Raw genomic sequence first — 23,924 nt, 5'->3', positions numbered from 1 at the left:
CTTCACCTTTCTGACAGAGTACCATGTGCAGAGAGTACTTTTAGGCTAAGAGGATGATACCACATAGGGGTATTTGCACATTCTGCCTCCGGTGTCCTAGTAACTAGAAAGCACTGATTCCTTTCCCCAGGGGCCTCACGTTTTCCTGAAAGCTGATTAATTTTGATGCATGCTTAACTATTTTGGAGTTTTCCAGTTGTCAAAAATATCCTAGGTCTTAGTGCGGTGTGGCCAAGTGCCCCTCCCTCTGGTTTCCAACAGATTCATCTCCTTGATGGTCCAGAAAGAGAATCATGTTTCCTCTAATGATCCAGGCATTCAGATTTATCCGGTGCCCTTTACTCTGAGTTTTGGATTGATTAATGCTGTTCATTGTCTCCTTAATAATCCCATTGAGAGGGGAGGTGACTTGCTTCAAGTCATAAGGAAAATCAGTAGAGAAGGAGGTCCTTGAAGGTGACTCTTCCCCTATCAAACATTCTTCTTCACCAGGCTGAGTGCTCCTGGAGGACAGGGACTGTCTTCTTCATCTGTGTCAGCAGCACTCAGCCCATGGCCAATTATGGAGCAGGTGCTTATTAAGAATTTATTGAATTTATTAAAGAATAAAGCTGGTCCCAGGATGGGCTTTGAGCATATCTTGGAAATAGATAACCACCTACTCCCCCAGGGAGAGTCAGTCAGTCTCGTTCTCTCTTTTTCTCTCTTTCCTTTAACAAGAATTTATATGCCAGGCTCAGTTCTAGGTTAGGGAATGAACAAAACAGGCAATGTTGCTGACCTCAATGGAGTTTAATTTTTATTCAGGGAGACAGATAAACAAACTAATTAAAAATAAATATTTAAAGTGATGCCAGTAGTGACAAATTCTAGAAAGACAAATATAGCATGGCAAGGGACTGGGCAGTGTTAGACTGAGAGAGCCAGCGTTGTAGAGATGTTGGGTAAGAGCTCGGCAGGCAGTGGAAACAGCAAGTGCAAAGGTCCTGGGGTAGGAACAAACCAGTCAACAGGTGACCTTGCAGACACCAAGGTCAGTGTGGCTGAAGAGGAGGGGGGAGTGAGGGAAGATGAGGTCAGAGATGATGGAGAATGGTGCAGATTATTTAGGGCTTTGACTTTGATTTTCAATGAGATGGAAGGCCATTGGAGGGTTTTAAGAAGAGGAGCATCTCGAGCTGATATCTCTCTCTTTTTTTTTTTTCTTGAGACAGAGTCTTGCTCTGTCGCCCAGGCTGGAGTGCAGTGGTGCAATCTCGGCTCACTGCAAGCTCTGGCTCCTGGGTTCATGCCATTCTCCCGCCTCAGCCTCCTGAGTAGCTGGGACTACAGGTGCCCACCACCATGCCTGGCTAATTTTTTGTTTTTGTATTTTTAGTAAAGATGGGGGTTTCACAGTGTTAATCAGGATGGTCTCGATCTCCTGACCTTGTGATCCTCCCGCCTCGGCCTCCCAAAGTTCTGGGATTACAGGTGTGAGCCACCACACCCGGCCGCTGATATCTCTTTAAAAGGATCTCTTAGACAGTTGCATGAAGTGAGGTGGATTTCTTTAATTTTTTATTTTTGAGACGGAATCTCGCTCTGTTGCCAGGCTGGAGTGCAGTGGTGTGATCTCAGTTCACTGCAACCTCCATCTCCTGGGTTCAAGCGATTCTCCTGCCTCAGCCTCCTGAGTAGCTGGGACTGCAGGCATGCGCCACCATGCATGGCTAATTTTTGTATTTTTAGTAGAGACAGGGTTTCACCATGTTGGTCAGGATGGTCTCAATCTCTTGACCTCATGATCTGCCTGTCTTGACCTCCCAAAGTGCTGGGATTACAGGCATGAGCCACCGCGCCTGGCTGGATTTCTTTTTTTTTTTAAATGAGTTTATTGTTTTAAAACTACGATTTATGGACTTACAAGGATTTTTCCACTTCTTTTGTAACCTTGTTAAATCCCTTCTCCCCTTAATCCCTGAACAGGTCGGGTCCCCCTTGTCCTCATAGCCCTGGGAGGGTCCTGGGCCATCTTCGGTTCAGAGGTTCCCTTCCCCTCTCTCTTTGCCGACAGGCAGTTGGAGCAGAACTTTTTCAACTGCAGCTGTGACATCCGCTGGATGCAGCTCTGGCAGGAGCAGGGGGAGGCCAAGCTCAACAGCCAGAACCTCTACTGCATCAACGCTGATGGCTCCCAGCTTCCTCTCTTCCGCATGAACATCAGTCAGTGTGGTGAGTGAGTGGCCGCCTGGCCCAGCTGGCTCCAGGGAGGCATCCCTCAGACACCAGAGATGGTGCTGGGCGTTACCTTGGGATGCCAGAGCCTTCCTTTCGAAATGCCCTCCCAGCCTTGAACTCTGCAGTTGTGTGCAGATCTCCTGACTCATCATTCCCCTTCTTGGTCGTTCCTGTCCCTTTGTGCATGAGCCATAGGAAGACTGGTTTCAGGAATTCAGACAGCAGTTAAATGTGCTCCTTCTCATCACACCAGATTCCCTTTCTCCCTGTGAGTTACCTGTCAACCAAACCTGAAGGAGTGTATCTCAAAGTGTGGTCTCTGGATTCCCTATGGCAGCAGCTTCTAAGGAGTTTCTAAAAAAGCAGATTTCTGGGCCCAAACACAGACTTCGAGAATGTCTGGGGATGGGTCCCAGAAATCTGAATTTTAAGCAAGCTCCCCACTGGGAGACTGAAACACTACTATTCAGATGACCAGAGCCCAAAGTGTAATGATGCCATTGAGCTTAATTGCCAGAAATGCATTCCTTAAGCACTGCCCCCACCCCGCAACCTGCCGCTGCAATGTGGGAGACTGCAACTGCATGGGCTTCAATTCTGAGTTCTGATGTCTACTGGGGAGGTGATGTAAAGCGTCTTGGATTTGCGGGTCTTCCAAGAACTCAAGCAGGTGGTGTTAGAGTCATGACTGAGCAAGGCAAGAAGTGCCACCGTCAGCCCCATGGACAGAGCTTCCTTTGGGTAGTAAGTGTTTGCCTGTCTTTTCACCCACTTTGTCTGGCTCCCAGACCTTCCTGAGATCAGCGTGAGCCACGTCAACCTGACCGTACGAGAGGGTGACAATGCTGTTATCACTTGCAATGGCTCTGGATCACCCCTTCCTGATGTGGACTGGATAGTCACTGGGCTGCAGTCCATCAACACTCACCAGGTAGGCATCCTGGGCTTCAGCCCCATCAGGAGGCTAGGGAGTGATCACATTATAGTCTTGAAGAGGGAAAATTTGCAGTCTTGTTACTATAGGAAAAAACACATAGACTTGGGTTACATGCAGCTGCAATATTTTCTAGCCATTTTGCTCTGTACATGCTACTCAACTTTTCTGTAACTTAGGTTTTGCTTCTGTAAAATGGGCACAGTACTGAACTACCGTTCACCTCATAGGGTTAATAGAAGGATGGCCTGAACTATTGCCTATGAGGAGCCTGGCATTTGGCCAGTGTGCTTTCACACAAACATCTCCTTTGCCTTCTGCTCAGCTTTCCTTTTGATTCCTAAAAGTATTTGGGGATTAGGTAGCAGAGCCATCCTTGTAGAAGCTATCTGATTGTTATCTTTTTATTGGGGTTTTCAGACCAATCTGAACTGGACCAATGTTCATGCCATCAACTTGACGCTGGTGAATGTGACGAGTGAGGACAATGGCTTCACCCTGACGTGCATTGCAGAGAACGTGGTGGGCATGAGCAATGCCAGTGTTGCCCTCACTGTCTACTGTAAGTGCATGTTATTGTGGGGGATGGCTGTGTGTGAGGGGGACCTGGCATAGGAGGCTGGAGAGGGGCCAAGGTGTTGTCAGGGCTGAGCTAGAGCAGTGAGCTGATCTACCAGTAGGGACAGAAGGACTCTTGTAGGGCAGGACTGAGAAGTAAGTCCTTGGATTAAAAACCCCAGAAAGAGCACCTTTGTCCTTCAGAAGATGGTGTGGCTCCAAGTCAACTACATCTTCAGGACACTTCTAAGTTGGCCTATTCTGCCTTTTATGAAACCCCTAAGAGGTCCCAAGAGCTCCAGCTAAGGTGGATCTAGGAAGCTTGCATGAAGACAGACATCTCTTCCCCTCTGCTGGGATTGTGGTGGGACTTCTGCTTCTCTCAGCCTTTTCAGAGTGGGTGGGGAAGAACCGGGATTCCCATTTTAGTTGCTGGAAGGCTACTGCGGGAGGTGGTAGACTCTGTGTCCTGGATTTCAGCTGGCTTCTCCCTTGACAGATCCCCCACGTGTGGTGAGCCTGGAGGAGCCTGAGCTGCGCCTGGAGCACTGCATTGAGTTTGTGGTGCGTGGCAACCCCCCACCAACGCTGCACTGGCTGCACAATGGGCAGCCTCTGCGGGAGTCCAAGATCATCCATGTGGAATACTACCAAGAGGGAGAGATTTCCGAGGGCTGCCTGCTCTTCAATAAGCCCACCCACTACAACAATGGCAACTATACCCTCATTGCCAAAAACCCACTGGGCACAGCCAACCAGACCATCAATGGCCACTTCCTCAAGGAGCCCTTTCCAGGTGAGGGCAGTGTAGCTGGCTCGGAGGTGTATGGATTCTTTCTACAAGCTTGGGAGGTGGGGCATGGTAGCTTGAGAGGAGAAGCAGCATCAGTACTCATACTGTTATCATGGGCAACAAAACACACACTGGAACATGTGCAACCACCAGCCGCATCTGGTATAAACAAGGATAGAGTCTCCATTTTCCAATAGCAGTCATGGTAACCAAGACTTCTTAGAAATAACAGTTGTGCATGTTAGGGCATACTGTATGATAGTAGAGAAAGCAGAGACAGTAATGGTAGAGAATTCTGACCCAGCCCTTTACTTGTGGGGAGACTCTGGGCCTGATAGTCTGCTTTTCTAAGCATCAATTTCCTTTTCTATGAAATAGTCATGATTACACTGCTCCTGTGACTTTTAAATGAGTCAAGGTATATAAAGCACGTCACAGGGTTTGACACCTGATGATGGTTCCGTGATTTCCCATTGCAAAGGACTTGAGAGTGTGTCCAGTTTAACCCTCCATTTAAAGGATGAATGACCTGATCCTCATTCTACTTGCTGATCTGTGACAAGGTTTGACTTGGATCTAGGCCCCCAGGTCTGTGGCTTCATTCCTCTCTTGTTCCATGGTGAGCTACTGTGGGTCATACCTGATGCCCTCAGCTTATGATAGTGCTAATGTCAAGTGGACCAGGAAAAATTATTGAAATTACTGAAGAACTTTGCTTGATTTGATTTTGGGAGTTGATTCTGTCTTTCACTGTCTGGGCTAAGATGCTTTAAATATCTTCCTGAAGTTGGAGAAGAAAAAAACACCAAAAGAGTTCAGTGAAAGTGATTGTAGCGTCTTTTTGTGGGTTCCGCAATTGATAAGTTTTGCCCATAAAGCCCTGTGTCTTTGCTGAGCTTGGTGCTTCATTTTGGGAAGTGACTAGGAGACCTTTGGTCTTCAATCCCTAGGAATCAGGAGTTCTAATGGGATACAGTGTAAAAACTGATAAGACACATACACACATGCACATGCATGCTCACACACGTGCACAAAGGGAAGAGGCAGAAAGAGCTAGCAGTATGCAGCATCTGTTTTTATGAAGTCAACTTCACAGTCTACAAATTACCAGGGTGTGGCAGCTCCAGGAGGCTTTATTTATGTCAGTGCAAGGGAACTCGTACTAGAGACCCTGAGAGTGAAGTCGGAGAAATGTGGCTGCATTAAGCTAAATTCTTGCCATTGAGATCCCAGGGATGATGGAACCGTCTTTTCGGAGGCAGTTGAGAATGTGCAGATGTTTGAGGCCCTGGAAATCCCATGTAGTCTGAAACTTCCATCATCCCCAGAATGCTCAGTAAAAGCCCCCATGACACTTCCCCTCCTGGGTCACACTGTGCTGTCTTTCAGCAGGTAGATGAGTCCTGGCCTGCACAGTGGAAGAAGAGGCTTTTAGAGCAGAGATATTTTGCTCTTATGGTCTACAAGGGCAGGCTAGGTCTTGTTGACATAAAAGACTGAAACGTTGCCCTGCCTGTGGCCTGATTAGAGAATAAATTCTGTTTTTAAAGAGGAAAGTCTATACATTGCTGAGGGAAAGTCTCGATTGGTGAGGAAATGAAGCACCCTGAAGCAATGCTTCTGTTTCCAAAGAGAAGCTTCTGGGGCCTAGGGAGGGGGGAACCCTAGAATGCTCAGGAGGGAGGAGAAGACACTCTGGCTCCTTCTGCCAGGGGTATCCTGAGAGGTGTGGGGTAGCAGCAGCAGTTGGATGATGTGGTGGACACAGCTTCTCCGTTCTGTCCTTTGTCTCAGGAGGAAGCAATACTTTGCATCTTCTCAGCCCTCAGAGCTATCTCAGAGATACCTCCTCTGCCCCCACGAGATGCAGCAGCCCCTTCTGTTAGTCTCTGGATACCCTTGTCACCATAGTCAGTTATCAGTGCTCCTCAGGCCAGTGGTTCTCAAAAGTGACCTTTGGTCCATGGACCAGCCCCATCCGCCTCACCTGAAAATGTGTTAAAACTTAAGTTCTCAAGCGCCACTCACATCTACTGAATCAGAGATTCCAGGGTGGGGTCTAGCAGCTATGTTTTAACAAGCCCCCAGGTGACTCTAGTATTCCCTCCTTTGCAATCTACTACCCTGGAATTGAGTGGGAATCTGGCCCCAGGAGGATGGAGGGAGGATAGAGCCACAGAGAAACTCAAAGAGAAAGCACCTCACCTGAGGTCATTTCCTCAGACCCATCTCCATCCTGCTAGGGCCACCCTGTGGGAAGATTTGCTTGTTTTGTGAGTCTAGGTTAAAGGGATCAATGGGTGATGAAAAGGCAGTGACAGGGAAACGATGCCAAGTGACAAGATGCTTAAACGCTCAAGAGAGTCAATTATCTGGGGGGGTGCAGGCAGAGATGAGTCATAACCCTCTAAACCGAACTCACCCCAGCTAAGCCTAGATGCAAAGCTGGTCTGTGATTCTTGCTCTTCTCTTTTGATGTGAAAGTGTGGAGACATCATGATTATCATGTGTGTTTCTCTTTTGCTTCCAGGCAGCTAAGCATGGAGGCTAAGAGCAGGCACTCTGAAATCAGACAGACTTAGGTGCAGATCCCATCTGTGGCCCCTCCCAGATAGCCCTCCCATCTGGTGGCCTGGGCTCCTAGCATGGGGCTTAGTGCAAGGTCAGTACTAGATGGAGGACAATCACTACTCTGTGCCTCTATTTCTGTATCCATGAAATGGGAATGATAATATCTCCCATCTAAGCTACTATGAGGCTTAAAGGAAGTTATGCCTGCCAAGTGCTTAGCAGTGCGTCTGGACAGAGAAAAGGCTTACTAGCTGTGGGCCATTGTTAAGATTCTTAGGATGTAGAGCTGAGATGAATTCAAGAGTTCTAGAACCAGTAGTCATTTTCTGGTCAACCTAGTAAGTTCTAACAGATAATGTTAAGGTAGTCTAGGCTAGTGGTCATGGAACCACGTTGCCAGGGCTCTGACTCTGACTCAATCACTTGTCAGCTCTGTGACGTCTGGCAAATTGCTTCACCTTCCTGCTTTTACCTTAAAGGTTGTGGTGAATATTAATTTACAGAAGGGGCGCTTCTTGAAGAGTTATGGTCTGGGACTGTAGGAGACATGTGTATTCCCTTCATGGCACAGCCCCAGTTCATGTCCAGATTGTTCCTTGGTGTGCTGGACAAGCGCTCCTCCCAGCCTGCTGGTGCAGTCAGAGGTGAGGACCAGTCCTGGGTACCATCCTCTTCCAGGCTGAATGCCTGAACCCTCCCACAGGTTAGAGAGGAGTCAGGATGTCTCCTTCTTCCAAAGCTTATGTGCTTTCTGGATGTATAAATGCTTCCAGGCTCTGGCAAAGGCCTTAAACATTCATAGGCTGATTTGGAGATAACAGGGTTCACAGACTTGACCAAAACATTTGGCTAACGTGAGAATATTCTCTAATAAATGGGAGCCTTATGAGACATATGCAAATGAATGTAAACTGCGAATTGATCTGGCACCTCTCTTCTCTCAGGCTCTGAAACCCAGGCTAGAGCTTCCATTTCCTCCATCCTCCCCCTGCCCCAGTCAGGCTTCTGGTCACCTGCTGTTGAGAAGAGGGTGTTAGCACAAAGGGTATGCCCAGGAATGTGAAGATAGTTCTGTGACCATCCCCCAAAACAATACAGAACAGACAACAAACAAGCAACTGAACTGCGTGTACCATAAGTAAGACTTTCTTTGAAGGACTCCATCACAGAAAGTATCCGATTCCCCACAGGTAGTTGGAGAATATCTGCTGGTTCATACTTAACAGAGCTAAGACTGTGAGGGCCCGCAATGAGTGAATGAATGGGTGAATGAATGAATGAATACACTTTTACTTTTCAGGGCATGGTGGGCTGAGGCAGGAGGCTGTGTAGTATTGATATAGTGCATTCCAAAGGGAACAGCAGCATCAGCGTCTGCTGAAAACTTGTTAGAAATGCAAAATCTTGATACCCACCCCAGGTCTACTGAATTAGAAACTCTAAGGTGAGGACTAGTAATCTGTGTTTCTTTTCAATTTTTAAAGATTTTTAACTTTTCATTTTGAAATAGTTTGGAATTCATATTTTAAAAAGTTACAGAATCATACAAGGCACTTCCTTCCACCCTTTGTCCAGCTTCCCCAGATGTTAACATCTTACCTAACCACAATGCAATGATCGAAACCAGGATGTTAACATTGGTCCATCACTATTATCTAGTGTACAGATGTGAATTACATTTCATCACTTGGCCCATTGATGCTTTTTCCTTGTCTAGGATCCAATTCAGAATTACACACTGTGTTGAGTTCGTGTGTCATCTCACTCTCTTTAAATCTGGGACAGTTCCCTAGTCTTTGTCTTTCATGATCTTGGAACTTTGCAAGAATACTAGTTTTTTTGTAGACTGTCTTTCCATTTGGAATTTTCTGATTTTTTTCTTAATGATTAATTTCTAGCTATGAATTTTTGGCAGGAACTCTGCAGAAGTGATGCTCTGCCCTCTCAGTGCATCATTTCGGGGGCGCGTGATGTCAATAGGTTTTGGTACTGGGGGTGTTGACTTTTTTACTTGGTCAAGGTGGTGTCTGCCAGGTTTCTCTGCTGCAAACAGATGATTTTCCCCTTTGTAAGAAATCAGTATAATATTTTTAAACTACATAAATAGCTTGTTTCTCATCCTTCTTTCACACTCTGATTTTAACATTCATTGATGATTCTTGCCTGAAACAATTATTACTGTAGTATTTGTGAAATGGTGATTTTTCTATTTTTATCATTCCTTCTACATTTAAAAATCAGAATTCTCTTGTAAGGAAGGGCATTTCATTCTTCCACCTTTTATTTATTGAATTGTTTATTTGTATCAATGTGGACTCATGGATATTTATTTTGTTCTATGGCTGGTAATTCATGTATTCGTTTGCTAGGAATGCCGCAGCAGTGAAATACCATAGACTGGGTGGCTTAAACAACAGAAATTTATTTCCTCACAATTCTGGAGGCTGGAAGTCTGAGATAAAGGTATTGGCAGGGATGGTTTCTCCTGAGGCCTGTCTCCTTGGCTTGTAGATGGCAGTGTTCTCTTTGTGTTGTCATGTGATTTTCCCTCTATGCATGTGTGTTTACGTTCAAATTTCCTCTTATAAGGACATCAACCATATTTGATTAGGACTCACCCTAATGGCCTTATTTTAACATTAATACATCTTTAAAGACCTTTTCTCCAGATAGTCACATTCTGAAGTACTAGGGGTTACAGTTTCTGTATATGGATTTTGGGACTACATAATCCTAATCCATAGCAATCCAGGGCTATCATTGTTTTGTTGCTTAAATGATCCTACATTTGGCTATTGAGATCCCCTGTACATTGGCTCCTGTGCCCTGTCTCCAGGCCTCCATTAATCTTTGAGCACTTTCTTACTTTTTAGTATTACAAGCCATTCCAGGCATATGTTGTACTTTCCCTGGTCCAGCCCTGAAATCATCCATTTCTCCAAGGAATCCTCACTCCCTTTTTATTGGATGTTGGTAGCAATCACCATCTGAGTGCTTCTGTTGTGTGCTAAAGTTTGAGCATTTCTGGTAGAGTGGGCAAGAGCCTGGACTGAGATTTGAATTCAGCTCTAATTTCTTCTTAAATGAGTGACATCCAATTAGTTACTTAATCTGTATAAGCCTGTTTCCTTATCTGTTAAGTGGGGATAATGCTACCACCTCTTAGAATGGTAATAAGGATTGAGTGATGTGTTACATGAAGCATTTAGCACCATCCCTGGCTTATAATCAATGTGCAATAAGGATTAGCTTTCATTATTAGTTGAACTATTTCTAGAGACCAAAGATCAAATAACACGTTACCATCTGCAGGACGGGCAGATTCTAGAGGGATTCTCAAGAACTTCTCAGTGACCTGCTAGAATCAACTCTGCATATTACTTTGCAGAATTTTATCTTGAGATCATACCTGGCATTTTCAAAGAATGTCTAGGGGAGCCCACCCTGTCGCCCCATTCCCAGCACTTTGGGTCCCTAAGAAAGCAGAGCTGTGAATGAGACAGAGGGTCTAGTTTTAATTCCCTATCTCATAATGAAACTGGTTTGGTTTCTCGTTCCTAGATGGGCCACCTCCCTTGAAACCAGGAACTTTATCTCTCATTCCTTCTCCATCTGGAGGACCACCCGCTAAACTGGTAGTGTAGCATGGGGAGACGGGAGATGTGCTGTGGATTTTAGTTTGTCAGTTGCCATGAGAACAGGGAATCATGGTGAATGGGAGAGATCATAGCTATTAGGACCAAGTAGTGTGTCTGTTCTGGTTTTTATTAAATTTGTTAATTATCTCTTTGTCCTTTTTTTGCAGAGAGCACGGATAACTTTATCTTGTGTAAGTCTGCTTTACCTGTTGCTTTGAAACTGATTTATTCTGATACTATCGGTAACTATTGAATTCAAATAGCCCTCTCTCCTATTCCACATCATCCCTGGCCCATGGCAGCTGAGGGCATCTGAGTGAACTCTGAAAGGGAAATGAAGGGTAGTAATGCTTTTTAGGCAGTTCCAAGCCCACTTTTCTTGGGTAATCACTCTGTGGTTCACTTTCCCCCAGGGAGTTTTCTAATGTCTGATGATGTTGTGGATCTCTTTACCTGGATAAAGAGGGGCTGTGTGAGGATGGACATGGGTTTCATGTGCCTCAGTAGACCCCTATTGATCATCTTAGTTGTTCTTGCAGAGAGAATATGGAACCTATAAACCTGCTAGTGTTTCTCATCTGCTTCAGGAGCCTGAGCACTTGGCCAGGACTTGCCTCATGAGAGCTTGACTTACAAGGTTTCCTGATAGGCTCACGTGTCCTCAGAAGGAATTATTGAGGCTCAGTTTATAAGTGATTTGGGGCTAGGGCTAGACAATCCTAAAAGAATGTGGGGTTTTGTTTATGGACTGTGGGGAAACCTGTGTTTATTCCTTTTTCTTTTTTTTCTCCATGGGAGGTGGGAATAATAGCAGCAACTGCTGCCATTTCTGCCTCGTGTCTGGCTTGAGATAATAGGTGCTGTTTAGAAACACCCTCGGCTTTTTGGTACTGATGTCAATATCTGTGATTTCTTTAGTTGTCTTCAGCCTTAGAGGACTTGTAATCTTGCAGAATATCCCTTCAGAGAATTCTGAATTGGGGCCATTTCTTGTCAAGGAGGTGATTCTAGATGGTGGAGTGAGGGGAAAATTGATACTTGGCTTCCCATCCTGGCCTTGCTGGGTAAAGGTGGTGTTTCCCGGTCAGATGGTTCTATTTTTTTAACTTAAGCTGCGTGTTCTGAAATCAGTGTTAGGGGAATGGGTAGTGGGCTGTTTGATGGATCCCCAGGCCTCCTGGATCTCACTGAGGAGTAAAGAAGGAAAGAGGGCACAGGAAAGGCAGGGAGAGGAAAAGGAATGCCTGTGGCAAGGAGTAGCAGAATGTCAGCAACAGCTGCCACCACCAGTAACATTTGTCTAATCCAGACCCTGGCCAGGATCCCAAAACATGTATCTTTTTTTCTGTTCTATAGCTCATGGCCCAAGTTGCCCAGGTTACGTTATTTTCTCTGGGGTTGGGGCAGGGAATGGGACTGAATGTCCTTTATTCCTATGGAGCCTGTGCTTGAACTGTAACACCAGCCAGATGGTCAGATAGGAACCTGGTCTGTGGGGGTGGGGGGGTCCTGCAAAGCCTGGGGAAGGCAGACTGCAAGAGCCTGGCTTTCAGAGGATGTTCTGCAGGGGGAAGTCTCAAGGGAGCTTGGGAGTTGGGCAGGGACTGTGGCTGAGCCTCCCCAGCCGGGAAGCTAACTGTCCTCCTCCTTTTTGTGTTTGGTTTTCAGTTGACGAAGTGAGTCCCACACCTCCTATCACTGTGACCCACAAACCAGAAGAAGACACTTTTGGGGTGAGTCACTTCTTGGTCAAGAGGAGTGTGTTGACTGGCATAGTCATTTTCAGACTTCATTTGTGTTGCTAACTTTTCCAAATATTATCTTACTTGAAACTTTGAAAAAAAAAAAGTAATGAATTGAACTACATTCAGGCAGTTTAAACTTTCCTTGTTGGATAGAAATAGTTCATTGTTTGAGGAAATGTTTGACGATCTGCTCCAAGCCCTAGGGTTCAGAAAATCCCCAGTCTGTTAGGAGCCCAGCTGGGCCTGATTTGCAGGGGCTGCTAACTGTACAAGTTTCCTACAAAAGGCCAAGTTGCTCAAGGCATCTCCTTGGGTGGGTTTTCAAGCGCCCACTCCTACTATTTCAGAGCCTAAGATTACTCTGGAGAGGAGGAGAAAGGATTCTTTTTAGAATCCAGATCTTTTCGACTTTCCTGGATAAGAATGTTATATAAGGAATTTTAACATGAAGATGCAGAATTCACTTGCTAATTAAAACAAAATCAGATGCCTCTCTAGGCTTGTTTTTGCATCTGTTAGAATGGCCCCAGGTGAGAAGGGGCTCAGAACATTGAATCGTGGAACTTTCTCTAATCAAATTGGGTAATTTATATATTTTTAAATGTTCTAAGGGTCTCATATATTTCTTCTTCTAAAGACCTTACTCAGTATTGCAGTTCTGAGAAGGCTACAATTACTATGGCAGTAGGACTGTTCTTATCTGGGCACGCACATTATTTTCAAGGAAATTGGGTTTTCTGTGATTGTTGCTGACTCTCTGTTTCTGGTTCCTCACAGGTATCCATAGCAGTTGGACTTGCTGCTTTTGCCTGTGTCCTGTTGGTGGTTCTCTTCGTCATGATCAACAAATATGGTCGACGGTCCAAATTTGGAATGAAGGGTAAGGTGGGAGTTTCATTTTCAAGGGTGTCATGGGGGGAAACATTACTACTTTTGATCAAAAGATACTGTTTTAATCTCCCATTGCTCTCTGAGAGGGCCTCCGGTCATGGGGTCTAAGTGGTACTGATGGAAACTCCTGTTTGCCTCTTGTTCTTGGTAATTATGGATTGAAGGCAGTGTTGGGATCTGTGGGAACCAAACTGTAGATACACATGGTTTTGCTTTGACTGTTGATAAACATTGCTTAGAAGGGCTTATGCAATGAGGATAATTTGGAAAGGAAGTTGGATTTCAGGGCAAATGAAGACGGACTTTGGTTTATTTTCATTATGGGTGGGTAAAGGGACTCCTAATTTGAGGACACAGTTTTCCTCTTGTTTTTGAAGTTGTGTTGGGAAGGCGTCAGCACAGCAAGATGTAGGGTAGACTCCGGCATTGAAAAGCTGCCCATGCAATGGGATCTCAGCACGTAGCTCTACACAGAGTCCCAGAGTGGATGCCAAGAGCAACATGGTTTCTAAATCTGCTGGCTGGCTTCCATGACATACAGTGCTCCACTCCACTGTGGCAGGGTGGGGTGGTGGGATGTGGCTCGTTGCCAAGGCTCGGGTAAGGGGACTGGCATGAAAGGGGTTAACATGGTGAATTAGCATCCACCTGCCTGGTCTCAGAGATGGATGTGACCAAATGGTTCAAGAGAGGCTGGGTACCAGTTCCAAAACAGAAACTTGAATTTCAAGATATACTCCCAGCTGGGGTTTCCATGTTTGGCGATGTTGGGTGGGGGTGGGTAGGGAGGGATGATACGAGGTTTGATAAGTTATCAGTTTGCTGAGCCAGGACTCAGGTTGGTGTTATCTGGTGAGACTATGGGATGTGTAGAGAGATGAATTTCTATGGCTTCTCTGCATGAGCTTGTCTGTGGTTGGGGACCTTGGGGCTCAGGGACTGAAGAAGAGTACATGAATGGCATTCACAGGGACGGTGATCCTCTGAGTTGTATGCAAATGTTGGAGTGTTTGCGCATGGAACCGAACTAGTCCATAGCTTTCGCTATATTCTCAGAAGCCTCTGTAACTCCTTGAAAATTCAGAACACTGATATATAGGGAAATACCCAGAGAGGATTAGAAGGGTAGAAAACCCTGTAATCCCAGCTACTCAGGAGGCTGAGGTGGGAAGATTGATTGAGCACAGGAGGTCAAGGCTGCAGTGAGCTGTGATCACACCACTGCATTCCGGTCTGGGCAACAAAGAAAGACCCTGTCTCAAAAACAAACAACAAACAAAAAATGGGTACAGGGTGCCCTGTTTCCAGAAGATTTCTGCCTTTGCACTCTCTGCTCTTGATGAACCTGATCAACTCACAGCAAAGCAAGCTAGTTTTTCTTAAGTCATCTGAGATATTTTGACCAAGAGAAAGACATGTGCAGGCAAATTATAAAGGTGGATGGAAGTTTGGCTGGAATCCAGATGACTTAAACAAAATCAGACCACTTTTAGGCACCTAGATTGGAGACGTCTTATCTGCAAACACAACATGCCAAACAGGGCTTTCTAGATCTAGAAGATGAGACGACCATTGAGTGAGCGCACAGCTTTCAATCTTTGGATAATTCTTGGGCTCCTGGTTTTGAGGACTGGCACTATTATTGCCTGTGCAAAGTTTTCCTACCATGCAGGGAGCTTTTATAGCTCTTCCTCCTTCCACCTGAGAAAACATCAGGGCCTTGACCAAAGGGAAGAATGGGGCATTGTTGCTCTTCCCCTGAGGAGGCGCACCACCAGCTGAGACCCTGCGACATGCTTGGCAGTGCTGTAAGAGCAGATTTTTCCTATTAATTGTCATCCTGTTTCTGGAACAGCATGTCCCCATGTCGGATGGATTAGGCAGCACCCAGGGTGGTGCCTCCCCTCAGCTGTCCTCAGAGCTTCTCCCAGCCCCTGCTCCCCTCTCCCAGGCAGACCTTCCTTTCTTGGCCCTGGTTGGGTCAGGAGAACATGTCCACGTAGGTGGAAGTGAAATATCCTCTATTGTAAAGGCGGGCAACTTAAAGTAAGTTATACTGGAGTTATAGGCAAGATGAGAGGGTATATCTAAGACTCACCTGGTTTAGAATTAAGCCTGAATCTCTTTCATCTTTATGAAGCCAGATTATGTTTAGGTCTCACTTTAGGATAAATAAGTGCAAAACAAAAATAAAATTCTAAGCCACCCAACCATCCGAATGCATCCCTCTTCTCAACAAGGGCATCCCAAAGTTAACCTGAAAAACTAGTTCAGACCATGATGGGAAGCAGGGAGCCATACATACCTTATTAAACCCTCCTTCTTTTTGGAATTACTGATAGAATAGACTCGTTAAGTCTGATGAGAAACATTTGCAATCTATTCTGTCTGATGTCTGCTACCTGGAGGCTTCATCTGCATCATAAAACCTTGGTCTCCATAACCTCTTATTGAACCTTCCTATTGAAAATAACTCTTTCAACCAATTGCTAGTCAGAAAATCTTTGAATATGCCTATGACTTGGAAGCCCCTGCTTCCAGCTGTCCTGCCTTTCTGGTCTGAACTAATGTACATCTTACATGTATTGATTGATGCCTTATGTCTCCCTAAACTGCATAAAACCAAGTTGTGGCCCAGCCACCTTGGGCACATGTTCTCAGGATCTCCTGAGGGCTGTGTCACAGGCCATTGGTCACTCATATTTGGCTCAGAATAAATCTCTTCAATTATTTTACCGACTTTGACTCTTTTCTTTGACATAAGCAAATGCCTCAAGCTGCATTAACCTTTGATCTTTTATTGCCAGCGAGCATCACAGTCTTGGATAAAGAGTGATGACACAGGTACCAGAAGTTCCCTACCTTTTACTTAGGGAAAGCCTTGTCTCTTCACATCCACCCCAGTCTCAGTTTTGAATTGTCAAGTCTAGGTGAGAATGTACGATACCACTTAATTGCTCATTGGCTTCAGCAAAGTTACTACCTTCTCAGTGCCTCTGTTTCCTCAACTCCAGAATGGTAATAATACTACCTCCCTCACTGGGTTGCTGTGAGTGTCAAGATCTATGTGTAACTGGCATATAAAAAGGCTCCATGGGAACATTTCTCCCTTCTTTTCTTTATGTATAAACCTTTATAGGTTCCTTTTATTGCCTTCCAAAAAGGGCTGCCCATCCAAGACGCAATCATGCCCTCTTTTGTCCTGCACAATATTTAGTAAAATGCCTTTATTATACGCTAATCCCAGGACATTGTCATTTCTTTGCTGATAGACCATATGTCTGTCCTACTTGACCAGGAGCGACCTATGGCAGAAATCACAGATCACTCAGCCTAGTATGCCTGAAAACACCACGCAACATTTGACAATTGCTTGTTGAATTTAGAAATGAATGACTTTAATTTTAATAATAAAAAAAGTACAGCTTATAAATTAACAATGGGCTAGTTAGAGTTAATTGGGAGATCTGAGATGCCTGGGCAGTGGGAAGTAGAGAGATGATGATAGGGAAAGCTCATAAACAATTCCCCATCCACATCTGAGGGCCAGGTGTGTCGATAGGGAGGGCCTACTAATAGGAGCTTTACTTCCTTCTGAGAAATAAAAAAAATACAGAAAAAGACAAAGATTAATATAACAAACACCCATATTCCCTCCACCTAGAATAAATGACTTACTGTTTTGTCTTATATTTGCATTTACTGCTTTAGTATGGGAAGATATAAAATATGACTAAAACTAAAACCCCTTTAGTCATCCCCCGGTCCTATTCCCATCCCCATCTCCATAGGCAGCCACTAGCCTAAGTTCAGCATCCTCCAGTTCACTGACTGAAGCTTCTTTCCCTGTATCTCTGTCTCTGTGTGTCTCTGTCGGCTGTCTCCCAGATAAACTCACACCTCCCAGACTGCCAAATTAGCAACCACCTCTACTACATGAAAGATGAGTGGCTAAGGCTGGTAAACAGTTCATTTTCATACTTCTACCTATATGTATATGTACACATATATGCGTATGTCTCTGTATATCCATATGTAGACACACAGACATGCATATATATCAATATACTTACAAAATGCATTACTCTGTGAGTGTTTTAATTTATATTCATGCTTATACTCTGAGTAACTTGCATCTTGCTTTATTTCCTTGTCATATGTTGGAGATCTCTCTCTGTTGGTATGCGTAGGAATTCCAATGGGTGCCCATTTTATGGGAGATGAATATATTAACCAGATCTCATAGAAACAAACCAAACATGCTTTGTCTCAGAGCCCTCCTACTGCCATGTTGATCAAAATTTTGGCTTGGGGAGGGGGTCACCTTGGGACACAAGCTCATCTTCTTTTGGAATCACAAAGGTTTTAAGATGGTGCTAAGTGTACAGTGGGGGTTTCTTTTTGCTATTGATGAAGTCTGATGCTTCAGAGTGCAGGGGTGATTTGTGAAGTATTTGGCATGTCCTGGGCACTGCCCTATCAGCCAGCCCTCCTGCTGGAGCAGGGCCCTGGAGGTCCCCACTGTGCTAGACATTAACTCTTTGATTGTCAGATCATGGGGTGGCCAGGGTAGTTGGGAGGTGTGTACTTGCGGGGTTCAGGGCATGGGCTATTTACTGCAGCTACAGAAACATAAAAATATTTCAGCACTTTAACAACTAACTAGAGTGTACCCTTGCATCCTGGGCCTGGAAGTGAGATGGTTCAGAATTTAGGACAAATTCATTCTCATAAAATATTGTTAAATTAGGCATTAAAAGATCATGACAGTGATCTGGCTGGGCTCTCCTATATCTGTATTTCCAGGTGAAGAAACCGAGGCCCAGACAAGGAAGTGACTTGCTTTGGTTTGGCTGAGTTTTAGCTCCAGCCTCTTTCCACAGCAACACAAATGCCCTGACTCCTTTGTCTTGGCTGCAACACTGTCCACATCCATAGTGCACCATCATCATTTCACGTCGTCATTAGAACAATAACCAGGCAATAGGTGTTAGTGTGTCTGAACAGTAATAAAACTTGCTCTGTAGCTTTCATATAAGGTGAGCACCAAAATTATTTGATAGAAAGTATAAGGTGAGCATCATAATTATTTAATAGAAAAAGAAGCAAGTGTGTGGATCTTTTGCAGCCTGTAAAAAAAAATATATACATTATTTGGCCTCTTTTCCTCTTGACCATCTCATAAGTATCTTTAAATACTTCTAGATCAGAGATACTGTGAGAATTACTTCATACTTCTTGGCTTCCTCTTACTCCCATGGAGAAAACAGAATAATAGTTTATCAGAGCTGAAACAGACCTTAGGCTTATTAGGCTAATGTGCCCATTGTACAGCTAAGGAAACTGAGACCCAGAGAGATGCAGTGATGTGCCAGAGCACACAGCTAGCGAGAGCCTCCTGGCCCTGCTTTTCCACATACTTGACTTGTGCAGAGAACCTGGGAGGGTCAGGGAAATGAAGCTGGATTATGAATACATCAGCTCAATCCCTCCAAGGCTCTGATTAATTAGCTTTGAATGCTGTCCCACTTAAATGGGGCTTTCGAAAATTCTCTTATTAATCCACTTTTTCCAACCTGGGGCACTCCTGGCCTTGGGGAAAGATAGGAGCTGATGGAGGAGTAGGCTCCAAGAACTTCCTTCATTTATTTTCAGACATGCTAGAGACTGCATGCGTGGCAGGGCAGCGGAAGTGGGAAGGCCGGGAAGGAAGGGCATCAAGAACTGCTGCTTGGGCTTCCGGCAATGCCTTAAGTGCCTCATCAGCAACCACTTGCCTTTCTTCCTAATGGCTGGATGTGTGCTGTTGCCTCTGATGGGCCTGCGGATGAGCACTTGCAGGACTGTTCCATTGTAAATTAGCGTTAGTTAATAGGTACTTAAAGTAAAGTGGTTGCCTATTTGATTATGATTGGGGGTTATTAACATTTTTTTCCATAAACAGATGGTAACTGTCCTCTGAGTGGATTGTAGAATCCTGCCAGAGTCTTGATTTGGAGGGACTGGCTCCTGCCAAAAGATCTCGGGGGCTGCTGCCACATTGAACGTTCTTGTTATCCTTCTGGTTTCACCGGTTGTTTAAGGGAATGATTAGAGTTGGGAAGGAGTCATTTCTGCCTTCTCTCCTAACCTTGGGGCATTGGACTGAGAAGGGTTTCTTCCAGGTGGAGGGAGGTAGAGGTGGGAGGGATCTAGGACTCCTGAGTTTTGATGCTGTAGGTTGGCATTTCTTTCTCAGCTGGAACAGAGTGTCCCTATGTCTTAGCCATGTGTGCAGAGCAGGGGAATTGGTACTGGAATTGTGGTGTGTGATAGGAGATATCTGAGGTGACTGAAAGGGGGCTGGGACCATGGATGAAAGCACTATTGGTATTGTTGAGTAAAATAGTTTCCTTCACCCTGCACAATACACTTATTTGACTACATTTAGCAGGGGGTCGGGAACCAAGAGCAGTGCAAGGCAGAAATGAAACTGAGTAAAGGAATTGGGTTTCCTGGCTTCCCAAGATGTGTCCATTCTTTCTTCCTCCTCGTTTTCTTCCTTCTTGACTTCTTTTTCTATTTCTTCCTCTGAATTGACATGTGCAAGGGAGGAGGGTACCTTTGGCCCTTGCCATGATCCTGTACTTGGGATTCCTGGTGTAAGATGACTCTTTGAACATAATGTTGAGAGTGGTTTCTGGCTTCTTTCCTGTGTTGTGATCCCAGGGTCCTCGTATTCTCTTAACAAATGTTTGCATGCCCTCCCTCTCTTTTCTGACATTTGACAGACCTTCCAACCACCTCGCTTCCTCAAAAATGCCTAGTATTTGACAAATTCTAAATTAAAGAGGTTAGGTTTGTAGCAGATCCACAGGCAGGACATAAATTTATAGAAGCCAGGGGTCTTCTGCTTCTCCTTCTCTGCTTTGAACTTCATTGGGAGGCTGTGACTGCAGACAAAGGCCCACCCCACTTGATGACTGAGTTCTAGAATGTGGTGCTTGGAGCTTTGAGAAGGCTGTAAAGCCATGTGTGTTTTTCTGGCATGCTTTTGCTGCCCTGTCCTTTGTGGGAGCTTTGCAGGGGTGCAGTGAATCATCATAGAAGTCCCTACACGGTCACCATTGGTCGTGTGGAGGCTGAACTTGTTCTGAAGACTCCAGGGAACCAACTGTTCCCTTGCATCGACTCTCCTATTCAAAGGGAATTCCCTTGAAATAGAGGCTGATGCAAAATATTTTTCCTCTGTAGCTACCTGCTAGCTGGCTCTTCTTGGCAGGCTTCTCTATCCTGTTCAGCAGGGCCAAGGATGACCACTATGCTTGGCTCTGTAGCCGAAGTGATGGCATCTCAGATTCATTGAGTGTTGGCAGCAGAGCACAGTGCTTACTGACTCGTGTTGTTGCAAATGGCTCCCACAGGGTTAACAGCCCCGCCATACCTTACCCAGTTTAGACGTTCTGCACCTCTTGTCCCTTGCTACTCATGTGACAGGTGAGATCACATGCCTTATGCCCTACTGTGGGTGTCACCAGGCTTTCCCAAAAGTGCTGGCTCTCACAGTAATTTTACACCTTAGGAAACTATAACAGAAGATGAGTTAGTAAATGAGATTTTAAAAGCTAAGAATAAAAGTAAATTCAAACTGATTTTTGGCTTTTAAAAAGTCACAAACTTTAGTAATTTATTTTTCACCAAAAATCATGGTGACATACTTCCTCACTGATCCAGTTGTCCTACGGTATCATGGTACAGGATGGAAAACCAAGAGGGGCTGGGGTTGCCAGCTTTGACTTTCTAGCATCCTTCTTTGTTCCAAATGTTTTTTACCTCCTGTAAAGTCAAGTTGTGGAAACTGCTCCAACAGACCCCCTCCTCTCTTCTCATGGAACATTCTTTCTCTCTCTGCATATTCTCCTCTGGGTCTTGGAAGCTTTCACTTGCGCAGAAGAGGCATGATGATAGGCTTTGGCTAATGAGAAGCTGTCATGTGGCTGCAGTATCCAAGACCCGTGTTTATGCAGCTCATTCTCCTGTGCACTCTGCAGACGGCTTTAGGATGGCCAAAGAGCAGCCCTGGAAACCAAAGACAGCAAAACAGAGAGATCAAAACAACTGCTAACCGGAAAACATGTTTTTGGACTAGGGAAGAAAAACCACATGCTGAAAACAGCAGCCACCAAGCCAACGGCTGCAAATCCCCGGCCCCAGCTCCTTGACACCCACTGCTCTTTGTGCTGTGGTTCCTCATGGAGGATGAGCTGGGCAGGGGAGTAGAGAGGAGTGCACTGCAGGTGGAGGAATAGCATCCTTCAGCCAGCTGTGCTTCCAGCAAGCAGGTGTGTCTGCCACCTGTTCCAGGGAAGGAAGCAGAAGCCTGAGGCTGGTCTATCTCTGGCCCTTGCACTCAGAAGGGTTAATAACACTCCCTGTCTCTCTTCCTCGCTACCCCGGCATACTTAGAGAGAGACCAACCAAGTAACTCTGATGCCTGCTTCTTTATTGTTTTCTCTTGGATGAACTCTGTTACCACAAGCCAGAGGGAAACGTGCTGCTGGCTTCCTCCCTAATGGGTTCGGCTACCTAATTTGTGTGGCCCAGTGAAAAATGTTCAAAAAAGATTAGAATTTCCAGACAGCTACAGCACAGCATTAAATCCCAAGCTAAGGTTCTTTTGAGCACAGAGTCAGGTCACAGGTCCACGAAGCTAGCTCTGCTTCCTGAATACAAAATCCATCATGGCTTAAGATCCTAGCTCCTTTGTCTATCCTGAATGGCGATGAAACAGGTATTTCTGTACTTCCTTTTAGAGAGAAGCTGGGATTTGGGCGAAAGACAAGAATATCAGTTGGTTTTTCACTTCTAATCATAGTAGGGGAAGAGAGTGACAGGCATCAAACATTCATTGAGTACCTACTGTGTGCCAGACATCTAATAGATCTTCAAATATAGAGACTTCAGAGGTGGCTATTATTCCCACTTTAAAGATGAGAAAGCTGCTCAGAAGGGTTAAATCGCTCAAGGTCATGTACCTGGTAAGTATCAAAACTAGATTTTAAATGAGTTTATTCTAAATTGTTGGTTCTCAATCTTAGCTGCACATTCTAAACATCTGATAAGATTATATAACTTCCCAAACCTAGGCCACACTCCAGGTCACTTAAATCAGGGGTGGGTGTTCTTTTTTACTTCCTCTGGTGATTTCTATGTGCAGCTAAGGTTGAAGAACAATGGTCTCAATCCAATAGATCTCCGCATATTTCACTGGTTCTCCAAGTCATTTATGTAGTCTGCAGACCAGCGCATCTGATAATGCTGGGAGCTTGTTCAATGTGCAGTTGTCTAGGGTTTACCCCATACCCACTGAATCAGACTTGGGGTGACTGGGGTACAAGCAATTTCTCTGAGTGATCCTGAATGATTGCTGGGGTTTAGGAACCACCATCCTATACCTGTAGAGAGACAATGGCTGATAACATGAACGGTACTTCTCAAACTTGAACATGCAAGTGAATATTGGAAGATTCTGGGGATCTTGTTAAAAATGTGGATTCTGGTTCAATAGGTCTGGGGAAGGCTGAGAGTCAACATTTGTTACAAGGTCCCAGACAATGCTGCTCTGTGGACCATGCTTTAAGTAATAAGGGGTAAAGTTACTGGTAAATACTTCAGGCCTGTGACCTGGTAACTTAGATCACCTCTCTGCTTTTTGTTTTTTCCTGAGTGCCAGTTGCAAAATGAACCTACCTCAAAGGTCTATAGGCTGGGATTTTGTGGCTATAAGATTACAAACTATAACCACCATTTTTTTTTTTTTTAAATTTTTGTACTTTTAGTAGAGACGGGGTTTCACCATGTTGGCCAGGCTGGTCTCGAACTCCTGACCTGATGTGATCCACCCATCTGGGCCTCCCAAAGTGCTGGGACTATAGGCATGAGCCACCATGCCAGGCCTCTATAACCACTACTTGTAAGGCATTTCAGTTCTATCCTCTTTGGGTAAATATGCCTGTCTTTCCTAAAATTGTTTCTGTAGTGGCTTCCTTGGTTCGAAACCAAACTGCCACCTCTTTCCACATGACGGGACTTGTAAGGTCTGCTGCCCCAGTTGATTTCAGTAAACTGTCAGGTCAATCAACACTGTTGCCCCCACTGAAGGAGTCGGGGCAGAAGCTCAGAGAGGCTAGCAGGCAGTGGGTAGCCAGCATTCCCAGCTCAGAGCTCCTTGAGCTGCTGTGACAGTCATTCCTCTCTTTCCTTAGCAACTTCTTTATCCTGTTTGCTCTCCCTGCCACCCCTGATCTGGAATGAAATGTTGAGGGCTGTAAAAAACCGGAAAAGCTTGTGCTGGCAGGCCCCGGAGTGGCTCGGAGTGGGTCTGTCGGCGGGTGGAGGAAGCCCCATGGGTTAAGTTGGTGGGCTGCCCGGGCTGCCCGCCGGCCTCAGAGACACTGCCCTAGGTGGTGGCTGGAATCCCATTCTTCCCAGTCTTGCTGCTCTGGCGGTTGGTATTCACACTGGAAGCCTGCCCTGCCCTCCAATTTACTGCGGAATAAGAGTTGCATAGTTGGCAGAAGACCAGAGCAGTTTCC

General features: G+C 45.2%; 1 protein-coding gene across 14 annotated transcripts in view; it reads left to right on the top strand.

Annotated features, from left to right (window-relative positions):
• Nucleotides 1–23,924, top strand: part of NTRK3 (neurotrophic receptor tyrosine kinase 3) — a 397,164-nt gene that overhangs the window by 117,333 nt on the left and 255,907 nt on the right. For 9 of the 14 annotated variants that reach the window (XM_055362905.2, XM_055362904.2, XM_055362902.2 and 6 more), the window contains 7 exons: nt 2,057–2,214; nt 3,009–3,151; nt 3,575–3,716; nt 4,212–4,508; nt 10,882–10,905; nt 12,383–12,447; nt 13,237–13,339. In XM_055362905.2, the coding sequence (XP_055218880.1) occupies nt 2,057–2,214; nt 3,009–3,151; nt 3,575–3,716; nt 4,212–4,508; nt 10,882–10,905; nt 12,383–12,447; nt 13,237–13,339 (932 nt within the window). The remainder of the gene's footprint in view (nt 1–2,056; nt 2,215–3,008; nt 3,152–3,574; nt 3,717–4,211; nt 4,509–10,881; nt 10,906–12,382; nt 12,448–13,236; nt 13,340–23,924) is intronic. The other 5 variants (XM_055362906.2, XM_055362909.2, XM_031002358.3 and 2 more) reach the window with 1 other exon arrangement.

The sequence above is a fragment of the Gorilla gorilla genome, chromosome 16 (assembly GCF_029281585.2).
Source record: "Gorilla gorilla gorilla isolate KB3781 chromosome 16, NHGRI_mGorGor1-v2.1_pri, whole genome shotgun sequence".
NCBI classification, from domain to species: domain Eukaryota; kingdom Metazoa; phylum Chordata; class Mammalia; order Primates; family Hominidae; genus Gorilla; species Gorilla gorilla.
Note: the sequence above shows the minus strand (reverse complement) of the source record. Positions and strands in the feature narration are given on the sequence as shown.